Source organism: Pholcus phalangioides, unplaced genomic scaffold, assembly GCF_987345545.1.
Source record: "Pholcus phalangioides strain wild (caught in Gottingen) unplaced genomic scaffold, Ppha-v1.0 ptg000015l_1, whole genome shotgun sequence".
In the NCBI taxonomy this organism is placed as follows: Eukaryota; Metazoa; Arthropoda; class Arachnida; order Araneae; family Pholcidae; genus Pholcus; species Pholcus phalangioides.
In genome coordinates, this window is record NW_028301608.1 from 61670839 (window position 1) to 61682569 (window position 11731).

The following is an 11731-nucleotide window of genomic DNA, read 5'->3' on the forward strand; positions in this document are numbered from 1 at the left end:
GTTTAATGTTAAAAGCTTTGTTTTCGGTTTTGATTCTTTTTTCTTTTTTTTTAACATACCGTGAAAACCAAAGGAATGTTGGCAATGGATAAGTGAAGTTTAGAAAGTGATGGAGGTAAGCAAGAAGAAGAGAGAAACAATTGAAACAAGTATTCGGTTGATGGGAGGTGAGGATTTCCCGCGAGGAAAATGGATAACTTTGAAGTTTGGTTGAAAAGCTCTTTTGGGTATTTCAGTTTGGAAAAGTACAAGAGATATACAAGCAAAAAGAAGTGCCAAGTCGTTAAAGGAATCTATGAAGATACTTCACCCTCTATGGTTTACAGAGGGTCATTTAACTCTCACTCCCATATAAACGTATTAAAAATTATTTTTTTTACAAAAAAATGGATGTAAATTGATGATGTTAGCATAATTTCAACTGGCAAAATATATGAACAGAGCAATTTAATTGGTTAGAGGAGATTTTCTTAATTATCTAAAATGAGGCGTGCGCTCGAGGCCCCGACTTCTGAAGGGCTGCGAAAAACCCAAACTTTACACTTTTTTCTAATTTAAAAGGGGGGGGGGGGCAATATTTTCCTCTTGCGCCCAGGGCCTTAACTGACTAAAATCCGCTTCCACTTGTTGTCCATCTATTGTCCTGCCTTCTTGCAATATGTTCAGTCCACATTTCCATTTTAAACGCTTAATTCTTTCTATGATATCATCACCTTTGTGTGGCTTCTTATCCAAGTGATTAGTTTTCTGTCTTTTTTTTTTGTGTTGCATAACATGCATCTTCCCATACTCCATTGTGTAGTCTATAGCTTTTGTATCGTCTTGATTGGGAGTGTCCATGTTTCAGCTCCATAAGTCACTCAAGTAGCTAGGGCCGTAGCTGGCCATTCCTGTGTCCTGTGCAAGAATTTGAATTTAGGCCCTTTCTGGCCCATTTATGGGTCCATTTTGGCTCACTATGGAACCCCCGTTCGAAGTGGGCCCTGCGCGGGTGCACCTGTTGCACCTGCCTAGTTATGGCCCTGTTAGTAGCACATACTGGTTAAATACTTTTCTTTTCAGGCATAATGTTATGTGGCTCTTCATAATTACAGTTTTTGCCAAAAGTGCTTCATCCAATCCTGATCCTTCTGCATTATTTCATCCATGGTTCTGTTGTCCATGGTAATTTTTTGTGTACTAAAATGACATTAAATGACATGCAATTTCTAAAATGCTGAATTTTTTTTTTTTAAATGACGTATTTGTTATCTATATTCAAATATATACAGGACCATAGAGGGTTAAAGACTCATGTTGATGTATTTTAGATGCCGTATGGGTTCGAAAAAAGTCAAAGGATTTAAATTAATTACTCTCATTGGACTGTTGGACGATATTGTCATCACTCAGCAAAGTATGGACGCATCATACAAAAATTATGTAAATATAACCAGAGAATATGATTTCTGAATTTTTTTTCTGTTTGCTCATATTTGCTTCAATTTGATAAAACAAAGTGTAAAAATGGCTATAGAAATTAAATATCGTATCAAAGACTTGGTTTTTATGTCCGATTCCAATTGCTTACACAACAACAACTTTTGATAAAAAGCATTTTCTTTTCCAAAATTTGAATGCTATATGTTTGAAATTTATGGGGTTTTTATATATATAATTACCAGTTTTAAAAAATGTCACGACTCCTGAAGTAAATTTTTCAAAAATGACTTAAAAGTATTCCATTTTGACGCAAACTAGAATCGAAAAGGAAGGAAATATAGTGTAAATTTATACAAGAAAAGAAGTAAGCACACACTTTTTGAACTCGATTTTCTGATTGCAATTTCTGAGTTTATAAGATTGAGAAAAAATTATCTCACCAAAATTTCTGAAATTTTTGCAGAATTTTATTTGACATGTTTATGAAAAGAATCTCCGATTTTGCAATTGAGCAATAAGAAGTATTTTTGAAAAGATGTTCAACTCAGATTTTTTTGAAACTCTTACGTCTTTTTTTAAACTTTAAACATACATAAAATTCTAACGAATAGTCAGATTCTCTAAGTTCGAGGTTGATATTACTAACACATGCCACATAAATATTACAAAAAATTTTCGCAAATTTTTGGTGCAAGTGGTCTTTTGTGAATCTTGAGGACAAACTCAAAAACTGTAATATGAGAAAATTACACGTTTCTTTCGTAAACAAGAAGCGTTTTTCCTCGTATAAATTTACACTTTATTTCATTTCCTTTTCCATTCCATTATAGAAAAAAAAAATTGCAAATTGAATAAGAATTTTTTTGCATTTGGAAAATTTCTGTCATTTTTGAAAAATTGACTCCAGAGGTCGTGATATTCTTTAAGAGACTTCAGAAATTTATATATGAATTATTTTTAAATGAATAAATGTGCCTACCATTTTAAAAAAGAAAAATATTGACTTTTTTAACTCTTTGACTGTTAGAAATCACTACCCCTCCCCGTAAAATGCCATATCTGTTTTGATTAAGTAGGTTTTCTCCCGATTTCCAGCAGGTGCTGCGTAAAGGAATGAGGTAATGTTTTCCATTGGGAAATATGCTTTTCTGCTTTACAAAATTTCAGGGCTTGTCATTGCTGAAATAAGTGACTTTTAAGAAGGCGAGATACCTCGTCAATGTCAGTTAGAGGGTTTAGCTGACCAGGTACAACAGATTTTTTTAAACTTTTTATTCCACCAGCCCATCGTCAGAGTTTTTTTTTGTCTTCACTTCCCAACTTATAAGTAATTGATAGTGTCTTGTATTATATCTACTATTTCTACTACTGCCTTTGGTGATATCAACGTCTTTGGGAAATACTGACTTATACAACAGTTCTGCAACCCATGGTTATTAACGCAGGCTGTTATTTCTGCAAGATAAATTCGTAGGATTAACACTTCGCAGTAATTAATTTGTTTAGCGTTTTTACTGTAATTTACGAAAATTTTTCATTCCATTAGCTTGAGTTGACAATGAGGTTTGTATGTTGGTGTTGTACTGCACACTGAAAATACATCGGTATCGATGTTTTCTCATCTTTTTTTATTGCTCTGGTTACGTTGTTACTCGATTCGTTGAACAAGATGAAGAGAAAAAACTCAGTTACTGTAAACCAACAGATCTTTACCTATGTGTGAGACCCGATCAAAGTTTGGGTCACTGGGGCTCTTAAGTGCTATGATATTTTGTATATATGATATTTTATGTACATAATACGATTGTGTTTAATAAAGTTTTCTCCGACACGGTTGGTCCCACCCCTTCACAGGGGCAATGGCTGAAATTGGCTAAAGCATAGGTCATGTCTGGTTTGAAAGCAAGAAAGGGGGCTCTTTCAAGATGGGTCGTTTGAATCATCTTGCGATTCGGCTGAAAATCAATTGTCGTGCTGTTACATTCAGCGGTTATTAATGATTTCATTGGTCAGAGACGTAGATACTTTTTTAGGGGGCTATCTAGAGCTACGGATTCAAAGTTTTTATTTTATTTTTTTATACCACAAAAAAGGCTGATTTGCACTTACATTGCGGGGAAGAAAAAAAGGAAAAGCACGATAACAATCAAAAGAAAAGGAGCAAATAATGGCATACTGTACATACGGGGGGTGGACAGCATTAAATTAAAATGGGTAATCTCATCAAGAAACTTGAAATGTCAAAGCTTGATAGTCTTTTGCAAAATAACGTTTATGTCGGTGTACAAAGAACATTGGATGGAAGTCTGCTCCAAACTCTGCCAGCCTCCACATAAAAACAAATACTGTAATCGGTTCCTACTCCCAAATGGAATAAGTATGCACAGCTGGTGACTTCTGGTGCGAGAGTTCATGACCTTTATGTTCGATGAAAGAGTCGATGTATAGGTTACACCAGCGGTTCTCAACCTTTTTGACTCGCGGAGCCCTTTGCAATAAAAAAAATCCTATTGCGGAGCGCCGTAGGCCAATTTTTTAATTATTCATAAAAAGTTATTCATTTATTTTTACTATTTAAAAATATTTATAATTATTTTTTGAAATTTTAGTTTTTTTATTTATTTTTCTCGAGTGTACGAGGAGTCCTAAGGGCTCCGCGGAGCACTGGTTGGGTTAGACCATAGACAACTTCATATACCAGTCAACAATTTCATACAAGTCTCAAGTCGGTGATGAGTCTACGCCATTCTAAAGAATTGTTGCCCCATGTCTTTCAGGATACGAAGGGTCCCGGATACTAGGCAGGCACTTCGTGAAACACCTTTGGGTTTTTTCAATTTGTTAGATATCACCAGTCAAACAAAGATTCCACACTGGCATTGCGTGCTCCAGAATCGGTCGAACAAAAGTGTTGAAGGCACACATAAGAGTCGCACTGGTGAGAAGATCATCCAAAAAGATATAACATTATTACAGATTACACAGAAATACTCAACTTTGCCACACGGGGTACTTGCTTCCTTTATTCTCCTACTCTGGTTTAATCCCTGGACTGCACTCAGGGCCTTTTGACCTAATTGTTAAGATGGCACTGACTGGTTTCACAAACTTTTAAAACGAAATATTTTATTAGTGAGGAATATTTCAAATAATTTTCAAATTTAAAATAGATGGTGAGAAATAGATGGTGGTCGAGTTGTTGATTTTGAGTCGTTAAAATTAGTTACGAACCAATGCCGCAAACCTAATAAATATATTATGCAACGATAAGTGCGTTAATAACCCTAAGGTGAAGAATTGTTATAACTGGTTCACATTGGAAGTCAATATTATGTGAAATGTCAAAGTGCTTACATGAAAACAGCTCATAGTTTACAAATTTATTGAATAACTCATTGAAAAAAAGTAGGCTGTAATTTCCAATTCAGTCATAGAATTCAAAAACCCTTTTATTCAAGAATGCTTAGCAGCTTGTTTGAGAGAGATGTAAGCGAGAAATCACGAAGTTTGAAGTTTTTTGGAACTAAATATAACCTGGAAAAATATTTCCAAAATCAGTTCAAAGCTACGAAGCTGTGGTTATTTTAAGAGGAAGGGCGTTTGATAATTAGCAACGTCAAGGTATTTTTCTTTTTGCTTCTTTGGTTTTCTAAAACCGCAATAACCAAGAAAATCATCAAAAGCAATGCTCAAGAAGTGATATCTATTACCGCAACTATTAACCATAACCGCCACAGAACAGCCCCATTTCCTGATAAATGTTATGATTTGTGGTTTCTTCCATTTCTTTTTCCACAGAAAACGAGTTGATGTTTCTCCCCTTGAATCAACACGAAAACGGAAATACTCGGAATCGTATTATTCGGAATCTGCCTCTTGTCACCACAAATTTCCACGGAATTGGTTACTGTTTTGTTGTTGTCCGGATTGAGATCTTGAGCCTGACCAATGTCCAGGTGTATCGCCCAGAGAAATTTAGGTCCAGTCTTAACAGGCAATTCAAATACCGTACGGCAAGAAGGAAGTACTAGATTAATTTTCTTAATTTATATATATTTAATATTAAATCCATGATATCATAACATGGGATCTACACCTGAGAGCCGTGGGGGGGGGGGGGGAAGGGGGGAAGACAAAAATCTAATTTCACTCAAGAGAGCTAAAACATACCATTTATAATCATGAAGCTCAACTGGAATTAAAATAGTTTCATACTTGTAGCAAAAAACTAAAATTTGCGCCCATTGAACCGATTTCTTAACCGAAATTTGGATTTCATCGGCACTGATAAAACACATGAAATTAAACAATTTAATGTAAAAAATTGCTAAAATTGAAGATACGTTCCTTTGGCTCTCTCAGGTTCAAAAATTCGTTTTACGTGAATTATTTGCATTATTTCGATTTCATTTATAGTTCATTTACTTAAAAAATTCGAGTGATTTTCATTCATGAGATATTGTTTCATTTTTATTACATGTAACAGGTATACGAAATAAATTTTAAATTAAAAATCCATTTATTTACAAATTGCATACGGATTTATGCCACCTGGCAGTTACACCAATATTCCGGTCTGCAAGTCAGGATTTAAAAATCCCGATTTGGGATTTTTAAATCCTGGGATTTTAGGATTTTGGGATTTTTAACTAAATCCAACAATTTCTTTGACAAGTTACTGGTAAGATGTTTTGAAAAAAATAAATAAAACCTTTATTTTATAATGAGAATAATTATAATTCTCGAAGGCATACTGTTTAAAAAACAACAAAAACCTCATTGTAAAATGATATATTCTTATAATAGTTATAATTGATAGGAATGAATTATTATACAATAATAATTGTTATTATTTATTTTCTTCATTTGTAACTTTATTTTCACAGTGAAAAAGTTAATTTTTTCAAATCCAATTTCTTTTGTGGTTATTGATCTATTTTGAACTTGCTTATTCATAATTTAACGCTATATCAGTGATTCCCAAAGTGGGCATTAACGCCCCCGGGGGGCGATGGAATGTTCCTGGGGGCGGTAGAAGCTACGAGTATAACAGAATTCTATGGGTTAGACTACGTTGTGGGGGGGGGAGGAAGGACGATGGGAGAAAAAAATTTCTGAAAAAGGGGGCGATGGGATAAAATAGATTGGGAATCTATATCATAGGCGTAAGCAGAATTTTCTCGGAGGTGGGAGGAGGGGGGCTCAATTTTTTTCTTCTCGGGGGGGGGGGGTTACGTTTTTTCCTGTAAACTAACACTATAATCTCGGCTTGAGTATGTTAGAACCCCAACACTTCCCCCGCCCCCTTTCGTACGCCGATGCTCTATATTGTATGATTCATCGAAAAAGATCATGAAATTGTGCCGTTTAAATTTCTTACTCCATAGAAATTTCTATCTGAACTTTGAAAGAAATTCTAAATCTTTGAAATTAAATTGAAATCAAAATTAAATCGAATCACTCGTAGAATGATTGAATTTTTTTCGGGTTTTTAAACTAATTTTTCGAACATTTTAATTATGTTTTGTAAAAGCAAAATATATGATATAATACAGTATCAACTTATAAATTTGTTATAAATGCCATTTTTCATAAATTATATATAGTTCTTTTAAAACGATAGCAAATTTTGATGTTACTTTTGCCCGAATTTCATGCCAGATATAATTCGGACAAAACTATAAATTCCAATATGTTAGTATAGTGATTAATTAATTGCTCTTCTTCAGGGAAAAAAAACAAGATGAAATTGTAGATATCAAAGTTAGGAAAATTGTTGTATGTGGTTTTTTTAGAAAGGAATTATAGAAAATGGGGGAAAAATTATCAGCTGTGGATAACATATTTACGAGTCGTATTGCAGACGTACATTTTTATACAATGCTAAGGGAGGGAAAATTCGTTATTTTTTCACGTTGTATGTGCAATTTTGACTGTTGATTCTGCTTATAAATTTAGAGAAAAATTTGATTCCAAAAATTCGAGTATTGACCATATAATCTTGAATATTTCTTATTAGAGATTTCTAGTTACTCGGGTGAAAGAAATCAGTGTGTAAGCATTATCAGAAGTTTTCAACAATATAAATATCGGATGATGCATCATTTATCATGAACGCCCATCTAAGAAGGTTCCACATACAGGGTGCATAGCAAATAGGGCATATGGCATTTTACTGCCGAAATGCTGGTCCTAGAGGCATACTTCCAATTAGAAGAAGTTTTCAAATAACGTGTAGTACTTAGATATGTGATGTTTCAAGGGGTTGCATAGTTATAAAACATAAAAGTTAACTTTTTATACAGTCTCCGTGTGCCCCAAAACCTAGTTATAAAGTTGTTGCCGTGCCTCTCTCGTTGCCAACTGAAAAATTCCATGTTTCTAAGTACAATATCCACTGAGATATTCGAATTCGATAAAAGGAGGAACTTTGGGAAAAAAAAGAGCGTTAAATGCGGTTTAAATACAGTTTTACCCACATTTAATGCTGTTTCCAATTTCATCCATTTTTTGAATTCGAATATCTCAGTGAATATTGCTCTTAGAAGTATATACTACACGTTATTTCAAACCTTCTAATTGGAAGTATGTCTCTAGGATAAAAGTTTGGCAAGCGATATCCCATATTCCCTGTTTGCTATGCACCCTGTATAGTATATGTGCGTGACTAAGTCGTGTTCTCTACATAGGAAACCTAATCCATTCAATTCACATGTGAGAAAAAAAGTCGTGTTCTAATTTACAGATTACTAACTAGAATATTTGATGGGAGGTATGTTTTTTGGTAATAAAGAACGGAGCTTCACACACACACATAGGCCTATTCTTTAACAAATGGTGTTCTAGTAATCATTATTTGCACTATGTTATAGATATCGCGGAAATAATGTTGTAAAAATACCGATAAGTAGCTGGTGCCGCAATTTCAGATCCGACTCGATACCGGCTCTAATCGAAGACATTGTGATATATCGAACAAAAATATCGGAATTCGGGAATGTGTTTGCTCAAATTTCGATGAACTCAATACCTACTTATATCGACTGTCTTCCAAATGTATTTATTTCATCACTCCCTTATGAATTCCCCCCCCCCCCCCGTAAGATAACCCATAGGATCCCATGTTAAATTTACGGCTATTGACGTCCTCTTGGTACGTGTTCCATCGCCCACTTTGGGAAACTGATGTACAGTGAAACCTCGCTACGACGATACTCGATATAACGATGTGAATCTTCAACGATATTTTTTCAATCTTCTTTGGAAATGTCTATACTCTAAATGTTGAACTGCTGCATCTAGATATAACGATAATCTTTCTACAATGATATGTTTCTTGGTCAGTAGAGAATCGTTATATCGAGGTTTCGCAGTATATTATAAGTATAAATGTAAGTCTTTCATGGTATAAACATTATACCCATGTAAGTGATGGGTACACAGCTTTTACTGCTTGAGGGATGTATTTCGCGGGCAGTATAAGAGCTTAATTACTTCTTCGAGAGCCACCTATGAATGAAAAACCCCTCAAGAGAAATGATACTTGTTTTGATTGCTGCAGGAGATATTTATGCACAACTATCATTAATTATTACACATATCACGTTGAACTTCACGTTCCATATTACTTTTAAATATAGGGCTGGTCCTATTAATCAATTCATTTTTAATCGCACTTAAAAATTTTAGTTGAGAGAGAGTTTTAATCGACTCGATCAATTTGACCAAAATTCTATTAAATCTGCTTAAAAATTTGAAATCTAACTTGATTTGTTCAATGAAAGCAATTGGATGTCTGAAATTATGTACCTACATGTAGTAATTTGGGTGAGTGACCATATTTAAAAATATTTGAATCAATATTTTGATCACATTTCTTGACATGGGGAGATGCAATTCCATTCCCTGAAAACTGATGACTTCAGTTTCAAATTCATTTCCACTATGAACAGTAGTTTTTCTTATTTTCTTGGTAGCATCAGCTCCTTTCCTCATATGTACTAAATGGTACATATAGGGGAGTTTCTATGCATGGCAAAACAAGCAACAGTATAATCAAAAGTAGTTTCGAAATCAGTGATCTAAAATAACCGATTTAAAAAAAAACCAAGTTCCAAGGGAGGAAACCCCCAGAATTTGACAAAATATGTTGAGCATTTTAAATTGCTTCAAGTGGACAGTTAATTTCTTAATCTCGTACTCCCAAAGTTGTTTACATCTGGCGGATGGGTGCATGAAATGAATAAAAATACTCTTTAATAGCATCGATTAATATTATATAGTTACGACAAAAATATTCGATCGAAATTCGATCATTCGGTCGATTAATCAAAAAAAAATTTTGATTAGCCAGTTAAAAATTTTAATCGATTCCCAGCCCCATTTTTAAAGGAATTTAATATTTTTAGAAGTGCTTAACGGACCGGATAAAATTTTTTAAAACGTCCTGATTAACCTGCAGGCAGGAGTTTTTGTGCCCATGAATGAATATTATTGTAAAAAAGAACGTGTATTTTCGTAATGCCATAGTCACAATATTTTTAATATAACTACTGAATAAGTGAAGCAGCTTATTTAATAAGTTTTGTAAATTTGAAAAAAAAAATACTTCCAAATTACCTCTTACTCGAAATGTACAGTTATAATTGCTGCACGAAAACTAATGAGCGTTCGTTCTCATCCTCTGCCACCAATTAACTTAATGAATAGGCTTTAAAATGCAAAAAAAAAAAAAAAAAAAAAAATAAAAATTCAATTCTCACCTCTTCCGCTCCGTCCCACGAACCTCAAGTCATTGAACTTGGCCACCTGGTTTTTCATGATGGCCGAAGAGTTCCTCAGCTCACCGCAATAGTTCTCGTCGTTTCCGGCCATGATGGTGACAATCGTCCCGTCAATGACGTCCGTCAGCGAAACGACCCTGAAAGCCATTGGCAAAGTTTTATTGGACCTCCAGTGAGACGGAAGTGCCGTGCAGAAAAAGTTCGGGCTTCCCGTCCTCACGAGTTCACCGGGGTGTTCGCCGAGGGCATCACCGAGATGGCGATCCACGGCGAAAAAGTCTGGGGTCATGATGGTCTTCCCCAGCGCGGAATCTTGATTTGCTAACATAGTGTTCGTCATGATGGATAATAGCGCGACGTCTCTCTCTGTGTCCGAGGAAAATTACACACTCACAGAATGAGCAATAATTCACAACCAAAGATCGGACACCGGCAGAATTTTCAGGAAACGTACGCCTCGCTTTCCAATCAGCTGAAGAAACAGTTCATGGTGAAAATATTATTCTTCATCATCGAAAGTTTTTGGAATCAAACATGTTACGATTCACATGTACACTTCAGAACACCATTTGAGGCATATATTGTGACATTCATCAGGTTCGCTCAGTGTGACTATAACTGTAGGTTTCTAATCTCTTTTGGCATCTGTCACTGTACCATTTTGGATTTCATCGTATCCTTAGCGTTCAATCCATCTCTTATGACTTCCATTAAAAAATAGCAACGATTAATGAAGTTATTATTCCTCATGGAAGTATTTTTCACAGTATACCAACTAGTTACAAAATAATTAGCAGTTCTTGGATTTTCAAAACACTTTCCGATCACCAATTAGTTCTTTCCAAAATTTTCTGGAATAGGACGTCTATTCCGAAAGCTACTTAAAACTGATTTTTTGACGTCAACAATTATTTCTCAGGCATCATATTCACCTTTTCCATGAAACTATTCGTTTGCATCTAAGTCTCCATCCAAACCAATTTAAGTCCAAGTTCGACGGCAGTTGACAGCTGAACATTCGGTGTTAGAGGTTCTATGTTTTACGATTTTTAAAGTTTTCGATGGATTATCCACAATTGCAAGTAATTAATTTTTTTTGATTGATTCTTGCAGTAAAACTGACGACACAAAGAGATTTTGATGAAAGGTGAAAAAAATGACTAGAATATTTAATATCATGCACGTAGTAGCTCTCTCACACACACAAACACCGTAAAAAAAGTGTTGAATGTATGCGACGTGGGAAGCGCGTGTAGTGCAGGGAAAACGTTTCGCCGAATGTTTCTTTCTTTTGTCGTGTGCACGTGGCGCTGGCTCTTGTGGCTGTGCAGTTCGGCTCTCCGATCCGCGGTACCCGCCCGTTCCCGCACAGCCAATTGAGGCTTGTCGCGGGGCCCACAGGGTTGCCGCCTATCCACCCTAAAAGAAACGTCGCCATTCCAAACGCCAAAAAACGTTCAAGTCTCTATTAAGAAGTTTCGTTTGGCGCCTATCTCTCTTCTCTTCTCTCTTGCTCTTCTTCTTTC

At 35.2% G+C, this 11731-nt stretch overlaps 1 protein-coding gene across 2 annotated transcripts in view; it reads right to left on the bottom strand.

Annotated features, from left to right (window-relative positions):
- LOC149076414 (runt-related transcription factor 1-like) overlaps positions 1-11510 on the bottom strand; it is a 43222-nt gene extending 31712 nt beyond the window's left edge. For both annotated transcript variants that reach the window (XM_089245542.1, XM_089245541.1), the window contains exon 1: positions 10185-11510. In XM_089245542.1, the coding sequence (XP_089101668.1) occupies positions 10185-10545 (361 nt within the window). In that variant the 5' untranslated portion in view covers positions 10546-11510. The remainder of the gene's footprint in view (positions 1-10184) is intronic.
- Positions 11511-11731: the final 221 nt, after the last annotated feature.